At 54.6% G+C, this 23026-nt stretch overlaps 2 protein-coding genes and 1 long non-coding RNA gene across 3 annotated transcripts in view; all 3 read right to left on the reverse strand.

Moving 5' to 3' along the window:
• Window positions 1-2768, reverse strand: part of LOC148219408 (uncharacterized) — a gene marked incomplete at its 5' end in the record, with an annotated part of 42155 nt that extends 39387 nt beyond the window's left edge. The window contains one exon of the mRNA XM_088157674.1: window positions 1852-2768. Coding sequence (XP_088013800.1) covers window positions 1852-2768 — 917 coding nt within the window. The remainder of the gene's footprint in view (window positions 1-1851) is intronic.
• Window positions 2769-2942: 174 nt separating this feature from the next.
• Window positions 2943-15796, reverse strand: LOC148219410 (uncharacterized). Its single transcript, XR_015799798.1, has 3 exons — window positions 15762-15796; window positions 15100-15221; window positions 2943-3033 (listed from the first exon to the last, which is right to left on the reverse strand). It is a non-coding gene; the product is annotated as an uncharacterized LOC148219410 (long non-coding RNA).
• On the reverse strand, window positions 7780-11329 carry LOC148219411 (uncharacterized). The gene is made up of 2 exons (XM_088157660.1): window positions 11314-11329; window positions 7780-9173 (listed from the first exon to the last, which is right to left on the reverse strand). Exons 1-2 carry the CDS (start codon window positions 11327-11329, stop codon window positions 8251-8253), a joined length of 939 nt encoding a protein of 312 aa, XP_088013786.1. The 3' UTR covers window positions 7780-8250.
• Window positions 15797-23026: the final 7230 nt, after the last annotated feature.

The raw sequence follows: 23026 nt of genomic DNA on the forward strand, positions 1-23026 counted from the left end.
ACTGCTCTGGGACCAGCACCAGCCGGGACTGAGACTGAGAGCAGCACCAGAACCAGCACCGAGACTGGCACCGCTGTGGGACGGGACCTGAGTCTGGGATTGGCACTGGGAGCACTCCAGGACCAACACCAGCACCGCTACCAGCACTGGACCGGAACTGCTCCGAGACTGAGACCAAGACCAGTGCTAGAACTGACACCAGCCCCTAGAATGAGACCTAAAGCAGAATGGAGAGCAAGACCAAGACTGGGAATGGAACCGACACCAGAACTGAGACCAGTGGTGCTGCAGAACTGGAAATAATACTGGGACTAAGACTGAGACCAGTCCTAGAACTGGCACTGGGACCAAAACTGAGACCAACACCGCCACTGGAATCAGCACCAGGAGCGCTCCAGGACTGCTCTGCGACTGCCACTGGCACTGGGAGAACTCCAGGATTGAGACTGAGAGCAGCACCAGAACCAGTACCAAGACTGGCACCGGTACCAGAATGGAGACTGGGATTGGCACTGGGAGCACTCCGGGACCAACAATGGCACCAGTACCAACACTGCGACCAGAACCACTTCGAGACTGAGACCAAGACCAAACCTGTGACCAAGACTGAGACTGAAACCAGAACCAGCACTGGCACCAGGACTGGAACCGCTGTAGGACCAAGACTGAGACCCAGACCAGCACCGGGACAGAGACCGACACCGGCAGCGCTCTGGGATCTCCGCGTTCACTCCGGGGAGTTTTGGCTGCGCCCCCGCACAGGACAGGGCAGGACTGGGAGGGACCCCTGGGTGGGGCGGGACAGCCTCGGTTCCCATCGTTCTGGTGCAGCCATCCTGGTCCATATGGTCCCAGTCCATGAGATCCCAGTTTGTACAATCCCAGTCCATGTGATCCCAGTCTGTACAATCCCACTGTGTTTGGCCCTGATCCAACTGGTCCCAGTCCGTGCAGTCCCAGTCTGGAGGATCCCAGTCCATGTCATCCCAGCCCCATGATCCCAGTCTGGATGCTCCTGCATGGCTCACACTGCCAGGGTCTGGAATTCCAGTTCCCAGCCAGGAAAAGATGTTCCTGCCCTTGAAGGCAAAGCTCTTCAGAAGGGGCCAAAAGCCAAGTGCAGCAAGATCTTACAGGGACATTTCACTGCCAGCCTTCCTAACTTCACCCATGGCTGTTGGAGCTCCTGCACTGGGAATTAAATCAGGGGAGGGTCTTTGGTGGGAGCTGCCCTGGGTCAGGGGAGACCCTGAGACAGAAACAGAGCAGGCAGGGAGAGACAGGAGAGAAAGGAGGACACAAACACAATCAGATGAGAAGGTGCCACTGAAAACAGAACTGCAACTGACTGGAAGTGAATGGGACAGAAGTCAGGAATTGTGAAGCTTTTATTTACTATCAAATCCATCCCTTGGCAGCCAGCCCCACACAATCCCAATCCCAGCGCTCCAAATTTGGATCCCACTTCTCCCAATCTCCTTCCAACTCCTTCTCACCCTGGTGGCTGTGGAATCCAGTAAGGTTCACGTGGGATTGAGTTGTCTTGAGGATCCACTTTGCAGTTGGATTGAGCCATTTTGGATTAAAACTGAGGTGCTTTCAGAGGGATTTGAGAGGTTTTTAGGTGACCTAAATCCTCTTGGCTTTTGGTGTGAAAAGAAATGGAGAAGAGAGAAAAACTAAGGCCAAAACAAAAGGATAACCAGCCAGGTGTCTTCCCCAGATGGATGCCAGAGAATGTGGGTCACCAGGGCTCTGCTCAGCATGAGTTCTGCAGTGGGGGATGGAGTTGGAGCAGCACACAAGTTGTTCTTGCACTAGGGGGATTTACAGGGATTGCATTAATGCTGCCTCTGTTGGTGTCTGTTCAAAGCTGAGCTCTGAGAGAAGTTTGTCCCACACTCAGGATACTCGTAGGGCCTCCCCCCAGTGTGGACACTTTGGTGGCAGATCAGGCTGGAACGCTGCCTGAAGGCCTTCCCACAATCCCCACATTTGTATGGCCTTTTCCCAGTGTGGATGTTCTGGTGGCGGATCAATGTGCTGCGTTCACTGAAGCTCTTCCCACACTGCTCACATTTGTGAGGCTTTTCCCCAGTGTGGATGCGCCGGTGTCTGGTGAGGTGGGAGTTTCGCCTGAAGCCCTTCCCGCAATCAGAGCACTGGAAAGGCCTCTCCTCCCTGTGTGTCTGGAAGTGCCTGAGGAGATGGGAGCTGGTGGTAAGCCTCTTCCCACACCTGGAACACTCGTAGGGCCTCTCCCCAGTGTGGACACTTTGGTGGCGGATCAGGTGGGAACACTGCCTGAAGGCCTTCCCACACTCCTCACACTGGTATGGTCTTTTCCCAGTGTGGATGTTCTGGTGGCAGATCAATGTGTTGCGCTCAGTGAAACTCTTCCCACACTCCCCACACTCGTAGGGCCTCTCCCCAGTGTGTATCTTCTGGTGGCGGATCATGCTGTTCCTCCACCTCAAGCTCATCCCACACGCTGAGCACTTGTGGGGCTTCTCCCCATTACAAAGCTGCTCATGGACCACCAGCTCCAAGCTCTGGCTCCATCTCTGGTCGTCCCCCCGGCTCAGGCTGGGGCTTTCCTCCTCAGATCCCCGCCATCTGCGTTTGCAGCCCCTCCTCGTGCGGGATCTCCACGGCTTTTCCTCCCCGTTGCATTCCTGTGCCGTGGAGCCGCTCCAAACGGCCTCTTCCACGAGGTTCTGCCGCGGGGATTTGTCCTCCCTGCTCTCCGTGCTCAGCTCCTTGTCTGGGGCAGGAAGGACAAGCAGAGGATGGGATTTGCCTCCGTGCCAGAGGGAAGGGGAAGGAGATCCTCCCCGCACGTCCCCGGCAGGACGGCGTCGGCAGCGGGGTTGTCCTGCAGCCGGGGGCCGTGCTGGGCTGGGAGATGGAGCAGGACAGAGGGGGAAAGGGGTACTGAGTTCCTCCTCACCTGCCTGCGGCTCCTGGGGCATCTTCCTCTTCCTCGCAGCCTCCTCCTTCTCCATCGGGCCAAGGGTTTGGGAATGGGAAATCCTGGTTTGGGGAAAAACAAGGGATGTGTACGTTGTGTTGCAGGTTCCTGCTGCCCAACTCCATCTCTAGAAGTCCCCGAGCATCTCGGGTCCATAAAAACTTCCCAAACACCAACATTCAGCCCTGAAAATGCCTCCCAGGGGTTCCTGGGAATGGTCCCTCCCCTTTGGTGTTTGGGGCTTCCCCCCTGTCTCAGCTGCCGGGGGTCACGCTTGTATTGGGGGTCCCCCATCTACTCGGTCCCCGCCCTCCCCAGGCCGCTGGGAGTCCCAGCAATCCAAAAAGTTCCCCCCTCTTCTGTCTCCCCATTTAGGGATGGTGGGTGTTTTTGCAGTCCCTTCTCCCCTTATTCTCTGCTTTGGGGTGCAGGGGGTCCAGGGAGTCCCCCCTGCCCCTCTCCAGGCTGTTGAGGGTTCCAAAATCCCGGCGCTCCCCCCTCTCTGGGCTCCCCACTTTGGGGGCCTGGGGGACACAGGGCTCTGCTCCTCCAGGGTGCCTCTGCCGGCAGCCGCCACCGGGACCCCCCAATGTCCCCCGTGGAGCATTTTCTGATCAGATTTGGAGCTCTGCATTCTCCAAACATCCCCCCTGCCAAAAAAAATACACAAAGCACCCTGAGAGACGCTGGGAGTATTCTAGAGAAAACTGGGTGCAACTGGGATCAAACTGGGGGCAGGTGAACCATGCTGAGGTAACTGGGAGTGGCTGGGAAGGACTATGAGATTGTTCAGGGCAACTGGGATGTGGTTACTACGCTGCAAAGAGAGAGAAAAGACAGCAACACACACGGACCTCTTTTGGGGAAAAAAGGCCAACTTTATTGTACGGACATCCTGTATTTAAAGTGTGTTACGTGCAGTTAGGACAGGACAGTAGTTCATTGCAGAATTGGGAAAAATATCCCTGGGACAGCATGTCCGGATGTCCCATGGGAAAGACACCAGGTGTTAATCTTTATTATGAATTCCCTTCTGTTTTTCACCAAGTTATCGCTCTGGGAGACTGCGTCCCTAACTGAAGCTGTAGTCAGCTTGTCAGCCTGGGAATGGACCTGAGAGACAGGAGAAATCCAGGCCTGAAAAGAATTGCCAAGCTGCAATTTCCTAGCTCTCTAAATGTGTGTGTCCACACTGGGATATTCTGGGAATGTCTGAGACCATAGGGCTGGTGACTGGGACCTAACTGGGAGCGACTGGGAATCTCCTGAAGGAAAAATGGGACCATGCTGGGGCAACTGGGGGAAGTGTGAGTGACTGGGGCCCTGCTGGAAGAGACTGGCATCATACTGGACTCATACTGGGATCTTACTGGCAGTTGCAGGGGCTATGCTAGGGGCAACTGGGAGAACTGGGAACGCATTGGACACAAGTGGTGTTGGAAATCGTATCCTTGCAAAAATCTTTGCATAACCTTAGTCGAGGGGATTAATTTGCCCTACAAAAAGACTTCTTTGTTTCTTTCCAGGGCATTGCTTCACCAGGTGGGTCTGATGAACACAACACATCAACAGACTGGGAGCAGCTTAAAGATCAAGGGCCATCAGCGGCCATTAACAGAACATCAGCGGCCACCCAGGAACATCTACCCCAGACTCTGCCTCTGGCAGAATTGCAGACATCTCCTCTGAAAAGACTGATAAGAAAATCAGGGAATCAAGACGGAATTAACAGCAGAAGGGAAGAAATCCAGATCCAAAAGAAGGCCAAATATTAGGAACTGACTATTTGCACCTTGAGACCAAAGAACACTAACTCAATTCATTTCCATGAGCATTGACTGTATAAAAGATCTGAAAATTTTCCTGAAAAGGGAGTGTCATGGAATGATTGTCTCTGCACAGCTGGGTTATGTCTGGATGAGATTTCTGTGGTACACCCGGGCCACAACATCGTGGCCAGAAAATACAGAAATGCCTTGACTCTCTCAATTTAAAATTGTTGTTAAAAGTATTTTTGTTTCTCTTTTAGTTTCCGTTATCATGGGAGGAAGTGGGCGAAACTGGGACCGTGCTGGGGTAAATTACATCATGATACGGAATCACTGGGACTGCCTGGGCTGCTACTGGGAGCAACAGGATCATACTGGGAGCGACTGGGCTCATACTGGGAGCAGCCACTCCCGGCTCCCGCACCCCCGAACCCCTTTCCCGGCCATGCCGCCCCTCCAGCCCCAGCACCCCCCGCCGGGGTCCCGGCAATCCCAGGGGTCCCCCCCTCTCGGGCTCCCCGCTTTGCCCTTCTGGGGCTCTCCTGTCTCTGGGCTCCCGCTCAGGGAAGCCGCGGCTCTCCCGGGGCTCCCCCAAACCGGTGTCCCCCCGCCGATCCCGCCGCTCCCGCGCGCTCCCCACCTGGCCCCGGCACAGCTCGCAGGGCCCGGCCCGGGAAGCCCAACCCCCACAGCGGGGGGACCCGCATCCCCCCGGGCCCCGCCGGGGCTCTGCCGCCACCCACCGGGACCCCCAAAAACACCTCCCGGGGACCCCCCGATGTCCCCCCGAGGGCCATCTGCGCCTCTGTAGCCCTGCAACATCCAAACATTCCCCCCCAAAAAACCCCAAACCCAGGGATACCCCGGGATATTTGGGGCGAGCTCCCCCTCCCCGGGCACCTGCGGGATGGGTGGCGATGGTCCCGGGGGGCTGCGAGTTCAGGGAGCTCCGGGGTCGCGCGCTTGATTCGCTCCTTCTCTGCTCCTGTTTCCTGCTGCCGCTCCGCCTCTTCCTCCCTCCCTCCTCCTCCTCCCCCGTTCCGAGCCCCGAACTGGGAGGGAATGGGGCAAGGAAAGGGCGGGAACTGTGAGGGGAAAGGGGCGGGGTCAAGGAAAGGGCGGGAACTGTGAGGGGAAAGGGGCGGGGCCAAGGAAAAGGCGGGAACTGTGAGGGGAAAGGGGCGGGGCCAAGGGGCCGCGCGGTTCTCAAAGGTTCTGGTTTGGCCTAAAATCAGCCAGAAAGCACCTAAAATGCAGCATAAACCCACCAGGTATGGCATAAATCAGCTAAACGGGCCTCAAATCCGCACAAAGGGTTCTAAAATTATCGAAATGAGCCTTGCATTGTCTGACAGGGCCTAGAATCCAAACCTAATCTTCCCAGGTTGGTATAAAATCACCTAAATGGACCAGAAATCTTTGGGACCAAGACCAAGACCTGGCACTAGAACTGGGACCAGCTCCAAGAATGAGACAAAAATCAGAATGGAGACCGAGATCAAGACTAAGAACAGAACTGACACCAGAACTGAGACCAGCACCCCTCCAGAACTGGAACTAGGACTGGCACCAAGACTGAGAACCGAAACAGAAACCAAAAGCTGAACTGGCACTGGGACCAAGACTGAGACCACCACCAACACTGGGACTGACACCAGGAGCGCTCCAGGACTGCTCTGGGACCAGCACCAGCCGGGACTGAGACTGAGAGCAGCACCAGAACCAGCACCGAGACTGGCACCGCTGTGGGACAGGACCTGAGTCTGGGATTGGCACTGGGAGCACTCCAGGACCAACACCAGCACCGCTACCAGCACTGGACCGGAACTGCTCCGAGACTGAGACCAAGACCAGTGCTAGAACTGACACCAGCCCCTAGAATGAGACCTAAAGCAGAATGGAGAGCAAGACCAAGACTGGGAATGGAACCGACACCAGAACTGAGACCAGTGGTGCTGCAGAACTGGAAATAATACTGGGACTAAGACTGAGACCAGTCCTAGAACTGGCACTGGGACCAAAACTGAGACCAACACCGCCACTGGAATCAGCACCAGGAGCGCTCCAGGACTGCTCTGCGACTGCCACTGGCACTGGGAGAACTCCAGGATTGAGACTGAGAGCAGCACCAGAACCAGCACCAAGAATGGCACCGGTACCAGAACGGAGACTGGGATTGGCACTGGGAGCACTCCAGGACCAACAATGGCACCAGTACCAACACTGCGACCAGAACCACTTCGAGACTGAGACCAAGACCAAACCTGTGACCAAGACTGAGACTGAAACCAGAACCAGCACTGGCACCAGGACTGGAACCGCTGTAGGACCAAGACTGAGACCCAGACCAGCACCGGGACAGAGACCGACACCGGCAGCGCTCTGGGATCTCCGCGTTCACTCCGGGGAGTTTTGGCTGCGCCCCCGCACAGGACAGGGCAGGACTGGGAGGGACCCCTGGGTGGGGCGGGACAGCCTCGGTTCCCATCGTTCTGGTGCAGCCATCCTGGTCCATATGGTCCCAGTCCATGAGATCCCAGTTTGTACAATCCCAGTCCATGTGATCCCAGTCTGTACAATCCCACTGTGTTTGGCCCGGTCCAACTGGTCCCAGTCTGTGCAGTCCCAGTCTGGAGGATCCCAGTCCATGTCATCCCAGCCCCATGATCCCAGTCTGGATGCTCCTGCATGGCTCACACTGCCAGGGTCTGGAATTCCAGTTCCCAGCCAGGAAAAGATGTTCCTGCCCTTGAAGGCAAAGCTCTTCAGAAGGGGCCAAAAGCCAAGTGCAGCAAGATCTTACAGGGACATTTCACTGCCAGCCTTCCTAACTTCACCCATGGCTGTTGGAGCTCCTGCACTGGGAATTAAATCAGGGGAGGGTCTTTGGTGGGAGCTGCCCTGGGTCAGGGGAGACCCTGAGACAGAAACAGAGCAGGCAGGGAGAGACAGGAGAGAAAGGAGGACACAAACACAATCAGATGAGAAGGTGCCACTGAAAACAGAACTGCAACTGACTGGAAGTGAATGGGACAGAAGTCAGGAATTGTGAAGCTTTTATTTACTATCAAATCCATCCCTTGGCAGCCAGCCCCACACAATCCCAATCCCAGCGCTCCAAATTTGGATCCCACTTCTCCCAATCTCCTTCCAACTCCTTCTCACCCTGGTGGCTGTGGAATCCAGTAAGGTTCACGTGGGATTGAGTTGTCTTGAGGATCCACTTTGCAGTTGGATTGAGCCATTTTGGATTAAAACTGAGGTGCTTTCAGAGGGATTTGAGAGGTTTTTAGGTGACCTAAATCCTCTTGGCTTTTGGTGTGAAAAGAAATGGAGAAGAGAGAAAAACTAAGGCCAAAACAAAAGGATAACCAGCCAGGTGTCTTCCCCAGATGGATCCCAGAGAATGTGGGTCACCAGGGCTCTGCTCAGCATGAGTTCTGCAGTGGGGGATGGAGTTGGAGCAGCACACAAGTTGTTCTTCCACTAGGGGGATTTACAGGGATTGCATTAATGCTGCCTCTGTTGGTGTCTGTTCAAAGCTGAGCTCTGAGAGAAGTTTGTCCCACACTCAGGATACTCGTAGGGCCTCCCCCCAGTGTGGACACTTTGGTGGCAGATCAGGCTGGAACGCTGCCTGAAGGCCTTCCCACAATCCCCACATTTGTATGGCCTTTTCCCAGTGTGGATGTTCTGGTGGCGGATCAATGTGCTGCGTTCACTGAAGCTCTTCCCACACTGCTCACATTTGTGAGGCTTTTCCCCAGTGTGGATGCGCCGGTGTCTGGTGAGGTGGGAGTTTCGCCTGAAGCCCTTCCCGCAATCAGAGCACTGGAAAGGCCTCTCCTCCCTGTGTGTCTGGAAGTGCCTGAGGAGATGGGAGCTGGTGGTAAGCCTCTTCCCACACCTGGAACACTCGTAGGGCCTCTCCCCAGTGTGGACACTTTGGTGGCGGATCAGGTGGGAACACTGCCTGAAGGCCTTCCCACACTCCTCACACTGGTATGGTCTTTTCCCAGTGTGGATGTTCTGGTGGCAGATCAATGTGTTGCGCTCAGTGAAACTCTTCCCACACTCCCCACACTCGTAGGGCCTCTCCCCAGTGTGTATCTTCTGGTGGCGGATCATGCTGTTCCTCCACCTCAAGCTCATCCCACACGCTGAGCACTTGTGGGGCTTCTCCCCATTACAAAGCTGCTCATGGACCACCAGCTCCAAGCTCTGGCTCCATCTCTGACAGCCCCCCCGGCCCAGGCTGGGGCTTTCCTCCTCAGATCCCCGCCATCTGCGTTTGCAGCCCCTCCTCGTGCGGGATCTCCACGGCTTTTCCTCCCCGTTGCATTCCTGTGCCGTGGAGCCGCTCCAAACGGCCTCTTCCACGAGGTTCTGCCGCGGGGATTTGTCCTCCCTGCTCTCCGTGCTCAGCTCCTTGTCTGGGGCAGGAAGGACAAGCAGAGGATGGGATTTGCCTCCGTGCCAGAGGGAAGGGGAAGGAGATCCTCCCCGCACGTCCCCGGCAGGACGGCGTCGGCAGCGGGGTTGTCCTGCAGCCGGGGACCGTGCTGGGCTGGGAGATGGAGCAGGACAGAGGGGGAAAGGGGCACTGACTTCCTCCTCACCTGCCTGCGGCTCCTGGGGCATCTTCGTCTTCCTCGCAGCCTCCTCCTTCTCCATCGGGCCAAGGGTTGGGAATGGGAAATCCTGGTTTGGGGAAAAACAAGGGATGAGCGCGTTGTGTTGTGGGTTCCTCCTGCCCAACTCCATCCCTACAAGTCCCCGAGCATCTCGGGTCCATAAAACCTCCCAAACACCAACATTCAGCCCTGAAAATGCCTCCCACGAGTTCCTGGGAATGGTCCCTCCCCTTTGGTGTTTGGGGCTTCCCCCCTGTCTCAGCTGCTGGGGGTCACGCTTGTATTGGGGGTCCCCCATCTACTCGGTCCCCGCCCTCCCCAGGCTGCTGGGAGTCCCAGCAATCCAAAAAGCTCCCCCCTCTTCTGTCTCTCCATTTAGGGATGGTGGGTGTTTTTGCAGTCCCTTCTCCCCTTATTCTCTGCTTTGGGGTGCAGGGGGTCCAGGGAGTCCCCCCTGCCGCTCTCCAGGCTGTTGAGGGTTCCAAAATCCCGGCGCTCCCCCCTCTCTGGGCTCCCCACTTTGGGGGCCTGGGGGACACAGGGCTCTGCTCCTCCAGGGTGCCTCTGCCGGCAGCCGCCACCGGGACCCCCCAATGTCCCCCGTGGAGCATTTTCTGATCAGATTTGGAGCTCTGCATTCTCCAAACATCCCCCCTGCCCAAAAAAATACACAAAGCACCCTGAGAGACGCTGGGAGTATTCTAGAGAAAACTGGGTGCAACTGGGATCAAACTGGGGGCAGGTGAACCATGCTGAGGTAACTGGGAGTGGCCGGGAAGGACTATGAGATTGTTCAGGGCAACTGGGATGTGGTTACTACGCTGCAAAGAGAGAGAAAAGACAGCAACACACACGGACCTCTTTTGGGGAAAAAAGGCCAACTTTATTGTACGGACATCCTGTATTTAAAGTGTGTTACGTGCAGTTAGGACAGGACAGTAGTTCATTGCACAATTGGGAAAAATATCCCTGGGACAGCATGTCCGGATGTCCCATGGGAAAGACACCAGGTGTTAATCTTTATTATGAATTCCCTTCTGTTTTTCACCAAGTTATCGCTCTGGGAGACTGCGTCCCTAACTGAAGCTGTAGTCAGCTTGTCAGCCTGGGAATGGACCTGAGAGACAGGAGAAATCCAGGCCTGAAAAGAATTGGCAAGCTGCAATTTCCTAGCTCTCTAAATGTGAGTGTCCACACTGGGATATTCTGGGAATGTCTGAGACCATAGGGCTGGTGACTGGGACCTAACTGGGAGCGACTGGGAATCTCCTGAAGGAAAAATGGGACCATGCTGGGGCAACTGGGGGAAGTGTGAGTGACTGGGGCCCTGCTGGAAGAGACTGGCATCATACTGGACTCATACTGGGATCTTACTGGCAGTTGCAGGGGCTATGCTAGGGGCAACTGGGAGAACTGGGAACGCATTGGACACAAGTGGTGTTGGAAATCGTATCCTTGCAAAAATCTTTGCATAACTTTAGTCGAGGGGATTAATTTGCCCTACAAAAAGACTTCTTTGTTTCTTTCCAGGGCATTGCTTCACCAGGTGGGTCTGATGAACACAACACATCAACAGACTGGGAGCAGCTTAAAGATCAAGGGCCATCAGCGGCCATTAACAGAACATCAGCGGCCACCCAGGAACATCTACCCCAGACTCTGCCTCTGGCAGAATTGCAGACATCTCCTCTGAAAAGACTGATAAGAAAATCAGGGAATCAAGACGGAATTAACAGCAGAAGGGAAGAAATCCAGATCCAAAAGAAGGCCAAATATTAGGAATTGAATATTTGCACCTTGAGACCAAAGAACACTAACTCAATTCATTTCCATGAGCATTGACTGTATAAAAGATCTGAAAATTTTCCTGAAAAGGGAGTGTCATGGAATGATTGTCTCTGCACAGCTGGGTTATGTCTGGATGAGATTTCTGTGGTACACCCGGGCCACAACATCGTGGCCAGAAAATACAGAAATGCCTTGACTCTCTCAATTTAAAATTGTTGTTAAAAGTATTTTTGTTTCTCTTTTAGTTTCCGTTATCATGGGAGGAAGTGGGCGAAACTGGGACCGTGCTGGGGTAAATTACATCATGATACGGAATCACTGGGACTGCCTGGGCTGCTACTGGGAGCAACAGGATCATACTGGGAGCGACTGGGCTCATACTGGGAGCAGCCACTCCCGGCTCCCGCACCCCCGAACCCCTTTCCCGGCCATGCCGCCCCTCCAGCCCCAGCACCCCCTGCCGGGGTCCCGGCAATCCCAGGGGTCCCCCCCTCTCGGGCTCCCCGCTTTGCCCTTCTGGGGCTCTCCTGTCTCTGGGCTCCCGCTCAGGGAAGCCGCGGCTCTCCCGGGGCTCCCCCAAACCGGTGTCCCCCCGCCGATCCCGCCGCTCCCGCGCGCTCCCCACCTGGCCCCGGCACAGCTCGCAGGGCCCGGCCCGGGAAGCCCAACCCCCACCGCGGGGGGACCCGCATCCCCCCGGGCCCCGCCGGGGCTCTGCCGGCACCCACCGGGACCCCCAAAAACACCTCCCGGGGACCCCCCGATGTCCCCCCGAGGGCCATCTGCGCCTCTGCAGCCCTGCAACATCCAAACATTCCCCCCCAAAAAACCCCAAACCCAGGGATACCCCGGGATATTTGGGGCGAGCTCCCCCTCCCCGGGCACCTGCGGGATGGGTGGCGATGGTCCCGGGGGGCTGCGAGTTCAGGGAGCTCCGGGGTCGCGCGCTTGATTCGCTCCTTCTCTGCTCCTGCTTCCTGCTGCCGCTCCGCCTCTTCCTCCCTCCCTCCTCCTCCTCCCCCGTTCCGAGCCCCGAACTGGGAGGGGATGGGGCAAGGAAAGGGCGGGAACTGTGAGGGGAAAGGGGCGGGGTCAAAGAAAGGGCGGGAACTGTGAGGGGAAAGGGGCGGGGTCAAGGAAAGGGCGGGAACTGTGAGGGGAAAGGGGCGGGGCCACGAAAAAGGCGGGAACTGTGAGGAGAAAGGGGCGGGGTCAAGGGGCCGCGCGGTTCTCAAAGGTTCTGGTTTGGCCTAAAATCAGCCAGAAAGCACCTGAAATGCAGCATAAACCCACCAGGTATGGCATAAATCAGCTAAAGGGGCCTCAAATCCGCACAAAGGGTTGTAAAATTATCGAAATGAGCTTTGCATTGTCTAACAGGGCCTAGAATCCAAACCTAATCTTCCCAGGTTGGTATAAAATCACCTAAATGGACCTGAAATCTTTGGGACCAAGACCAAGACCTGGCACTAGAACTGGCACCAGCTCCAAGAATGAGACCGAAATCAGAATGGAGACCGAAATCAAGACTAAGAACAGAACTGACACCAGAACTGAGACCAGCACCCCTCCAGAACTGGAACTAGGACTGGCACCAAGACTGAGAACCGAAACAGAAACCAAAAGCTGAACTGGCACTGGGACCAAGACTGAGACCACCACCAACACTGGGACTGACACCAGGAGCGCTCCAGGACTGCTCTGGGACCAGCACCAGCCGGGACTGAGACTGAGAGCAGCACCAGAACCAGCACCGAGACTGGCACCGCTGTGGGACGGGACCTGAGTCTGGGATTGGCACTGGGAGCACTCCAGGACCAACACCAGCACCGCTACCAGCACTGGACCGGAACTGCTCCGAGACTGAGACCAAGACCAGTGCTAGAACTGACACCAGCCCCTAGAATGAGACCTAAAGCAGAATGGAGAGCAAGACCAAGACTGGGAATGGAACCGACACCAGAACTGAGACCAGTGGTGCTGCAGAACTGGAAATAATACTGGGACTAAGACTGAGACCAGTCCTAGAACTGGCACTGGGACCAAAACTGAGACCAACACCGCCACTGGAATCAGCACCAGGAGCGCTCCAGGACTGCTCTGCGACTGCCACTGGCACTGGGAGAACTCCAGGACTGAGACTGAGAGCAGCACCAGAACCAGTACCAAGACTGGCACCGGTACCAGAACGGAGACTGGGACTGGCACTGGGAGCACTCCGGGACCAACAATGGCACCAGTACCAACACTGGGACCAGAACCACTTCGAGACTGAGACCGAGACCAAACCTGTGACCAAGACTGAGAATGAAACCAGAACCAGCACTGGCACCAGGACTGGAACCGCTGTAGGACCAAGACTGAGACCCAGACCAGCACCGGGACAGAGACCGACACCGGCAGCGCTCTGGGATCTCCGCGTTCACTCCGGGGAGTTTTGGCTGCGCCCCCGCACAGGACAGGGCAGGACTGGGAGGGACCCCTGGGTGGGGCGGGACAGCCTCGGTTCCCATCGTTCTGGTGCAGCCATCCCAGTCCATATGGTCCCAGTCCATGTGATCCCAGTCTGTACAATCCCAGTGCATGTGATCCCAGTCTGTACAATCCCAGTCCACGTAATCCCAGTCTGTACAATCCCAGCCCATGTGATCCCAGTCTGTACAATCCCAGCCCATGTGATCCCAGTCTGTACAATCCCAGTCCATGTGATCCCAGTCTGTACAATCCCACTGTGTTTGGCCCTGATCCAACTGGTCCCAGTCTGTGCAGTCCCAGTCTGGAGGATCCCAGTCCATGTCATCCCAGCCCCCATGATCCCAGTCTGCATCGTCCTGCATGGCTCACACTGCCAGGGTCTGGAATTCCAATTCCCAGCCAGGAAAAGATGTTCCTCACTCTACTGGTTTTGGTTCATGAATTTGAGATTTCCCAGCCAGCACACCCATTTATTTCACATCTTTATCATCCCGACCCTGTTCCCCTTCCCTTTCCCGATCCCATTCCTGTTCCCAATCCCAATCTCAATCTCATTTCTGTTCCCATTCCCATTCCTGATCCCTTTCCCAGTCATGTTCCCTTTCCCCTTCCCATTCCCATTCCCAAACCTGATCCCATTCCCAATCCTAATCCTGTTCCCATTCCTGATCCCCTTCCTGATCATGTTCCCATTCACAATCCTGTTCCTGATCCCATTGCCAGTCCCATTCCCAATCCTAATCCCAATCCCATTCCTGTTCCCAATCTCATTCCCATTCTGAGTCCTGCTCCCATTCCCAAATCCTGTTCCTGTTCCCCTTCTCATTCCCATTCCTGATCTCGTTCCCCTTCCTGATCCCGTTCCCAGTCCCATTCCTGATCCCATTCCCATTCCCAATCCCAATCCAGTTCCCCTTCCCATTCCTGATCCCATTCCCATTCCCTTTCCCAATCCCTACCTTGTTCCCAATCCCGTTCCCGACCCCGCCACTGTTTCCAGGGAATTGTTTTGATCTCAACCTCCACCCCAAACCCTGGGGTGTCAAACCCCCCCAAATCCCAAATCCCGGCATCAAAACCCCCAATTCCCAAATCCTGGGGTGTCAAAAAACCCCCTGATCCCCAAATCCTGAGATGCAAAACACCCCTGACCCCAAATTTTAGGATCAAACCCCCCCAGATCCCAAACTTTGGCATCAAACCCCCCAATCCCCAAACTCTTGAGTTGGAAATATTTGGGGTGTCCAATCCCTCGATTCCAAAATTTGGGGTTCAAACCCCCTGATCCCCAAATTCTGGGGTCAAAAACCCCCAAATTCCAAACCCTGAGGTGTCAAACCCTCCAAAATCCCACATTTTAGGGTCAAACCTTCCCCACCCCCAAACTTTGGGGTCAAATCCCCCCAGACCCCCAAATCCCCCCAAAAAACACTGGGGACAGACCCCCCCAGCCCCCCCTCACCATCCTTCTTGATCTTCTCGTTGAGGTTGTTGATGTAGATGGTGTGGTTGGGGCAGGGCTCCTGCACCGCCATGGCCGCGACCTCTGTGGGGACAGGGACCCTCTGTGGGGACAGGGACCCTCTGTGGGGACGGGGGGAATAGGGACAGGGACCCTCTGTGGGGACAGGGAGGATGAGGGGGGGGTTAGGGGGAGCTGGGACCCCTCTCTGGGGACAGGGGGCGTTTAGGGGGGGATTTAGGGAGTCTGGGATCCCTTCACCCCCTGGGACCCCCTCTCTATGTGCCCCTGACCACCAAATCCACCCCAGACCCCCTAAACTCTCCCAGTCACCCTCAATTCCCCTCAGACCCCCCATTCCCACCTCAGATATCCCCATTTCCGCCACAGTCTCCCCAAACGCACCCCAGATCCGTCAATTCCCCTCAGACCTCCCCCAGATTTCCCCATTTTCCCCCGGCCCCACCTTAGCTCTCCCCAAAGCCTCCCCACACGCACCTCAGACCCCTCAATTCCCCTCAGATTCCCCCCAAACCCCCTCATTTTCCCCATTCCCCCTCCTCAGCCGCCCCAAACGCACCTGAGACCCCTCAATTCCTCTCAAACCCCTCAATTCCCTTCAGATTCTCCCCTAAATTCCCCAAATTCCCCCATTTCCCCACCTCAGTGCCCTCCTCCGCTCTCCCCTCACCCTCTCCTGCTGCCGCCTCCGCCGCGTGGGCGGGCCCGTCCCAGCCAATAGCAGCGCGCCTCTCCCCGAACCAACCAATCAGAGTGCGTCTCCCCTCATGAACGCCCGCCTCCCACTGGCCTCTCCCAGCCAATAGCAGCGCTCCTCTCCCCTAACCAACCAATCAGAGTGCGGCTCCCCTCATGAACGCCCGCCTCCCACTGGCGTCTCCCAGCCAATAGCAGCGCGCCTCACCCCCAACCAACCAATCAGAGCACGGTTTCCCTCAGCAATGCCCGCCTCCCCCGCGCCGCTCCAGCCAATCAGAGGCCAGGCGGGAGTGGCGCCCTCTGACCCCGGGGCCGAGCATGGAGGGGGCCTGGGGGATTTTTGGGGGGTCTAAGGGGTCCTGGGTGGGGTCTGGGGGGTTTTCAGGGGGTCTGGGGGTCCTGGGTGGGGTCTGGGGGGGGGTCTGGAGGGTCCTAAGAGGGGTCTTGGGGGGGTCAGGGAAGGATCTGGGGGGTCCTGGATGGGGTCCTGGGGAGGTTTTGAGAGGGGTCGAGGGGTCTGAGAGTCCTAAAAGGGGGAGACTGGGGGTCCTAAGAGGGATTTTGGGGGGCTTGGGGGTTCTGGGGGGGGTTTGGGGAGGGGTCTTAGGGGGTGAGTTCTCAGAGGGTTTGGGGAGGGGTCTGGGGGGGCTTGGGGGGGTCTGGGGGTCTCCGAGGGGGTCCCCGGGAATGGGAAAGGGCTCAGAGACACCAAAATTGCTTTAAAAACGCCCTAAAATTCCAATAAAAACCCCCAAAATCCCAATTGAACCGTGCAAAATCTTCTTTAAACGCTGTAAAATCCCAATAAAACGCTCTGAAATCCCAGTAAAAAGCCAGGAAATTCCAGTAAAATGCCCTAAAATCCCAATAAAAACCTAGAAAATCCACTTAGATCCCCCAAATCCCAACCAACCCCCCCAAAGTCCCAATGAAACCCCACAAATCCCCCCAAAAATGCCTGAAGATCCCCCAAACCCAATAAAGTCCCCCAAAAATTCCCTCAAAACCCCAAAATCCTCCCCAAACCCAGAAAAATTCCCTCAAAAATTCCCCGAAATCGCCCAAATCCCAAAAATCTCCCAGAAATTCCCTCAAAACCCCAAAAATCTCCCCCCAAATCCCCCCAGGAATTCCGTGAAAACCCCAAAATTCCCCAAATCCCCCCAGATCACCCCATAATTCCCCGAAAAACCCAAAATCTCCTCAAAATCTTCCCCCAAAATCCCCCAGGAATTCCCTCAAAACCCCAAAATTTCCCCCAAAATTCCCCCAAATCTCCCCAAAATTCCCAAAATCTCCTCAAAATCTTCCCCCAAAATCCCCTGAAATCCCCTGAAAACCCCAAAATCCTCCCAAAATTCCCGAAATCCCCCCAAATCTCTCCAAAATTCCCCCCAAGCTCCCCGAATCTCCCCAAAATCCTCCCATAATTCCCTGAAAAACCCAAAATCTCCTCAAAATCTTCCCCCTAAATGCCCCCAAATCCCCTGAAAACCCCAAAATCCCTCCAATCCCCCCAAAATCCTCCTATAATTCCCTGAAAAACCCCAAATCTCAAAATCTTCCCCCAAAATCCCCCAAATACCCCCAGGAATTTCCTCAAAACCCCTAAATCCCCCCAAAATCCCCCCAAAATTCCCCAAATCCCCCCAAATCCCCCTAAATCCCCCCAAATCTCTCCCAAATCCTCCCATAATTCCCTGAAAAACCCAAAATCTTCCCCCAAAATCCCCCCGAAATCCCCTGAAATTCCCAAAATCTCCCCGAAATCCCCCCCTAAATGCCCCCAAATACCCCCAGGAATCCCTCAAAACCCCAAAATCCCCCCAGAATTCCCCAAAATCCCCCCAAATCTCCCCCCAGGTGCGGGCTGGTGGCTCTGGCCATGGCCGGGGCTCTGCTGGGACCCCCCCGGCCCCAATTGGGTCTGGGGTCTCTGCTGGACACGGCCCGGGCCAGCGGAGACGTTCTCATGTGGGGAGGGGTCCTGGGAGGGGATTTTGGGGGAATTTGGGGGGTTTTAGGGGATTTTTGGGGGGTCCTGGAGGGATTTGGGGGGATTTTGGGGTCCTGGGGGGATTTGGGGGATTTGGGGGATTTGTGGGGATTTTGGGGTCGTGCTGCTGAACCCCCTGCAGACCCCTCCTCAATAACCCCCCCCTCCTGCGGACCCCTCCCCAATAAAAACCCCGCTGGATTTTGGGGGGATTTTGTTGTTTTGGGGGTTTTTTTGTGGTTTTTGGGGGCATTTGGGCTGGATTCGGGAGGGAAATTGGGGAGATTTTGGGGGGGGGTTGGGATGGTGTCCTGGGGTACAATGCAAAAATGTGTATTCTATCACCATCTGTTAAAATGTGGGAGGGGTGGTGATCCTTATCTCTGTGGGAGATATCCTCTGCTGATGTGACATCTGATAAGATGGGGGGATGATCATCGTTATCTATTCACAACCCATCCCTCCTCCAGAAGATATATTCTGTTAATGGGCCATTAAGTCCTATTGTGTGACTGATAAGATTACATCATCCCATTGGGAGATGCCCCAACCAGGGGCAGGAGCCAAGCCTTTCCTACCTAGATAAAAAAACTGGGGTTTGGGACCTGAGGGCAGACCTTTCTACTGGATCCCAGAGGAAAGTCAGACCTTTTTCCACATCATTGCTGGATCTTCGGAGGAAAACTGCACCTTCTACAGGAGCACTGCTTCAACTGAACCACATCTGTCCTCCAGGAGGACTGCAGCCACCATTTATACGGACTGCTACCAACACCCTGACTGACAGGGTGTCAGGTTGTATTTCTGACTGTGTTGGTGGTTGTTTCTTTTATATTATTGCATGTATTTTATTTTTTTCTCTTTTCTCCTATTAAATTGTATTACTGACTTGGAGTCTCGCACTGGTTTTACTTTCAAACCAACACATTAATTGGCGCCCAACGTGGGGCACGAAGGGTACTGAGGAAAGTCAGTATTACAATTTTGTTTTCACCATGATTCTCAACATGCTTACATGGGTTTTATATCTTGCTCTCTATATTTTTCCACACATGGGGAACTATCTGCCAGCTGTAATGCTGCTGTGTAGACCAGGATATGGTATAAAAATTGCTTTACTGGCCTATTATGTCTACTGCATGATAACCTCTGAGGCAATGAACATAATCCGGAATATATACTCGACTTTGTTTGCTTGTCCTAGTCTAGGTTGCTACATCCGGGGTTTTAACAATCACACCCAGCCCTTGGGGGGAGGGGTAAAGGATGATTTTTTCCAATCTTTCCGGCCTGATACAGTAGTTTTTGGAAATGTTGAGTTCCCACTGGATGCTAAGGACAGCATAATATTGTTGTTAGTTCTGCTTTGTCTCCTCTGCACAGCCTTTACAGCCTACAACATGCTTAGAAACAGAACACTACATGGCGTATTGATGCGTATTCTTGAGGAAGAGGAAAAAAGAAACAAATCAACTTCGTCCACGACTGCACAGAATGTCACAAAGAGGAGAAGAACCAAACAAAAAGCAACAGTGCCCGTGTCTATGCAGACTGCCACAAAGGAGGAAAAAGCCAAAAGCAAAGCAACAGTGTCCGTGTCTACGCAGACTGCCACAGAGGAGGAAAAAGCCAAAAGCAAAGCAACAGTGTCCGTGTCTATGCAGTCTGCCACAGAGGAGAAAAAAGACAGAAGCACCATCAGCATCTCCACACAAACCATCACTGAGCCAGAACAGCCTAGACCAGTAGCAGTTGTGCCCGTTCAGAAGAAGAAATCAAAGAGCAAATCAGTTCGCATAGTGAGTGACGAGGACGTGGCAGGACCTTCGCACCCAGCAGAAGTGACAGAGCCAGAAATCATCACTCGCTCTCTATCCCTGGGTGAGCTGCGTGACCTGCGGAGGGAATTCACCCGCCAGACAAATGAGTCCATCTTGACCTGGCTGCTCCGCATCTGGGACGCTGCAGCCAATGACACCATTCTGGATGGATGTGAGGCCAGGCAACTGGGATCTCTGTCCCGGGATGTGGTCATTGACCAGGGGATTGGGAGAACCCAAGAAACTCTCAGCCTCTGGCGGCGACTGCTGACAAGTGTGAAGGACAGATACCTTTGTAAAGAAGATCTTCAGGTGCACCAAGGAAAATGGAGCACAATAGAACAAGGTATCCGATGCCTGAGGGAATTGGCCGTGCTGGAGATAATTTTCTCAGAAGATGAGAGATTTCCTAAGAGCCCAGACTGTGTCCGGTGCACGTCACAGATGTGGTTGAGATTTGCACGACTTGGACCAGAGATGTATTCCCGTTACCTGGCAACGCTGCAGTGGAGGGAAGGTGAGGACATGGTAGGCGTCTTGGCCAATAAACTAAGGATTTATGAGGACACTGTCACAGCCCCATTTCGTACCCATGTCTCATCCGTGGAAACAAGGCTGGTGGAGCAAGTCCGAAGCCTGATTGAAGAGGGCCATCAGAAACTAAAAAAAGAACTTAAGGAAAACAACTACCAGATCTCTCCTGAACCAACAAGAGTTTCTGCCATTAGGAGCCGGCGTTCCTCAGGCAGGGAGAGAGGACACACTCCACGAGGTAACCTCTGGTTTTTCCTTCAGGAGCATGGAGAAGACATGAGGAAGTGGGATGGAAAACCCACCTCCTCCTTAGCAGCCCGGGTACGTGAGCTGAAAAGAGGGACACCTACCCCAAGAAGTTCATCTAGAGTCAATGCTGCTCCAGTCTCTCGTGTACAGAACTCCAGACAGTATCAGAATGATGATATGACTGATCCTCTTGAAGGAACCTCAAGAACCTATTTACAGGGAGAGAGCAACGTGTACCAGGATCAGGAATAGAGGAGCCCTGCCTCTAGCCAGGTAGAGGAGAGGGATAATCGGATCTATTGGACTGTGTGGATCCGATGGCCTGGCACATCCGACCCACAAAAACATAAGGCTTTGGTTGACACCGGCGCCCAGTGTACTCTGATGCCATCAAAGTATGTAGGAGAAGAATCCATCTCTATTTCTGGGGTAACAGGAGGATCCCAGCAGCTGACTGTAGTGGAGGCCGAAGTGAGTTTAACTGGGAACAGGTGGCAGAAACACCCCATCGTGACTGGCCCAGAGGCCCCATGCATCCTTGGCATAGACTATCTTAGAAATGGATACTTCAAAGACCCAAAAGGATATCGCTGGGCTTTCAGGATAGCTGCTGTAGAGACAGACGGCATTAGAAAACTGAGCACCTTGCCTGGTCTTGCAGATGACCCCTCTGCTGTGGGACTACTGAGAGTTGAAGGGCAACAGGTACCAATCGCCAGAACAACAGTACACCGCCGGCAATACCGTACTGACAGAGACTCAGTGATTCCCATCCATGAAATGATCCGTAAACTGGAGAGCCAAGGGGTGGTCAGCAAAACCCACTCACCCTTCAACAGCCCCATCTGGCCTGTGCGTAAATCTGAAGGAGAATGGAGATTGACCGTAGACTATCGTGCATTGAATGAGGTGACTCCACCGCTGAGCGCTGCTGTGCCAGACATGCTGGAACTCCAGTACGAGCTGGAGTCCAAGGCAGCAAAGTGGTACGCCACTATCGATATCGCCAATGCATTTTTCTCCATTCCTCTGGCAGCAGAATGCAGGCCTCAGTTTGCTTTCACCTGGAGGGGCGTGCAGTACACCTGGAATCGTCTGCCCCAGGGGTGGAAGCACAGTCCCACCATCTGTCATGGACTGATCCAGGCTGCACTGGAAAAGGGTGAGGCCCCCGAACATCTACAGTATATCGATGACATCATTGTATGGGGCAGCACAGCAGGGGAAGTCTTTGAGAAAGGAGAGAAGATTATCCAGATTCTGCTGAAAGCTGGTTTTGCCATTAAGCGAAGTAAAGTTAAGGGACCAGCTCAGGAAATTCAGTTTCTAGGAGTCAAGTGGCAAGATGGACGTCGTCAGATCCCAACAGAGGTAATTAATAAGATCACTGCTATGTCTCCACCTACCAACAAGAAGGAAACACAAGCTTTCCTAGGTGCCATAGGCTTTTGGAGGATGCACATTCCTGAGTACAGTCAGATCGTGAGCCCTCTTTACCTGGTTACCCGCAAGAAGAACGATTTCCACTGGGGCCCTGAGCAGCAGCAAGCCTTCGCCCAGATCAAGCAGGAGATTGCTCATGCAGTAGCCCTTGGCCCAGTCAGGACGGGACCAGATGTGAAGAACGTGCTCTACTCTGCAGCCGGGAACCATGGTTTGTCTTGGAGCCTGTGGCAGAAGGTGCCTGGTGAGACTCGGGGTCGACCACTGGGATTCTGGAGCAGAAGCTACAAAGGATCTGAAGCCAACTACACTCCCACAGAGAAGGAGATCTTGGCCGCCTATGAAGGAGTTCAAGCTGCCTCAGAGGTGATTGGCACAGAAACACAACTCCTCCTGGCACCCCGACTACCAGTGCTGGGCTGGATGTTCAAGGGAAAGGTGCCTTCCACACATCACGCCACTGACACCACATGGAGCAAGTGGATTGCCCTCATCACTCAGCACGCCCGTATTGGGAATCCAAATCGCCCTGGGATTCTGGAAATAATTACAAACTGGCCTGAAGGTGAGACTTTTGGATTGTCTTCTGAAGAAGAAGAGGAGCAAGTGGCACGTGCTGAGGAAGCCCCACCATATAATGAGCTACCAGAGACTGAAAGACGATATGCCCTCTTCACTGATGGTTCCTGCCGAATTGTAGGCACTAACCGGAAATGGAAAGCTGCAGTATGGAGCCCCACACGACAAGTTGCACAAGCTACTGAGGGACAAGGTGGATCGAGTCAGGTCGCAGAGCTAAAAGCCATCCAGTTGGCTTTGGATATTGCTGAACGAGAGAAGTGGCCAAGGCTCTATCTCTACACTGACTCATGGATGGTAGCTAATGCTCTGTGGGGTTGGCTGGATCGCTGGAAAAAGGCCAACTGGCAGCACAGAGGGAAACCCATATGGGCAGCTGAGATTTGGCAGGACATTGCTGCCCGAGTAGAGAAACTGACCATAAAGGTTCGACACGTGGATGCACATGTACCCAAAAGCCGGGCTAATGAAGAACATCACAACAACGAGCAGGTGGACCGAGCTGCCAAAGTGAAAGTATCACAGGTGGATCTAGACTGGCAGCACAAGGGAGAATCATTCCTAGCTCGTTGGGCCCATGATGCCT

Source organism: Sturnus vulgaris, unplaced genomic scaffold (genome assembly GCF_052056855.1).
Source record: "Sturnus vulgaris isolate bStuVul1 unplaced genomic scaffold, bStuVul1.hap1 Scaffold_141, whole genome shotgun sequence".
Lineage (NCBI taxonomy): Eukaryota > Metazoa > Chordata > Aves > Passeriformes > Sturnidae > Sturnus > Sturnus vulgaris.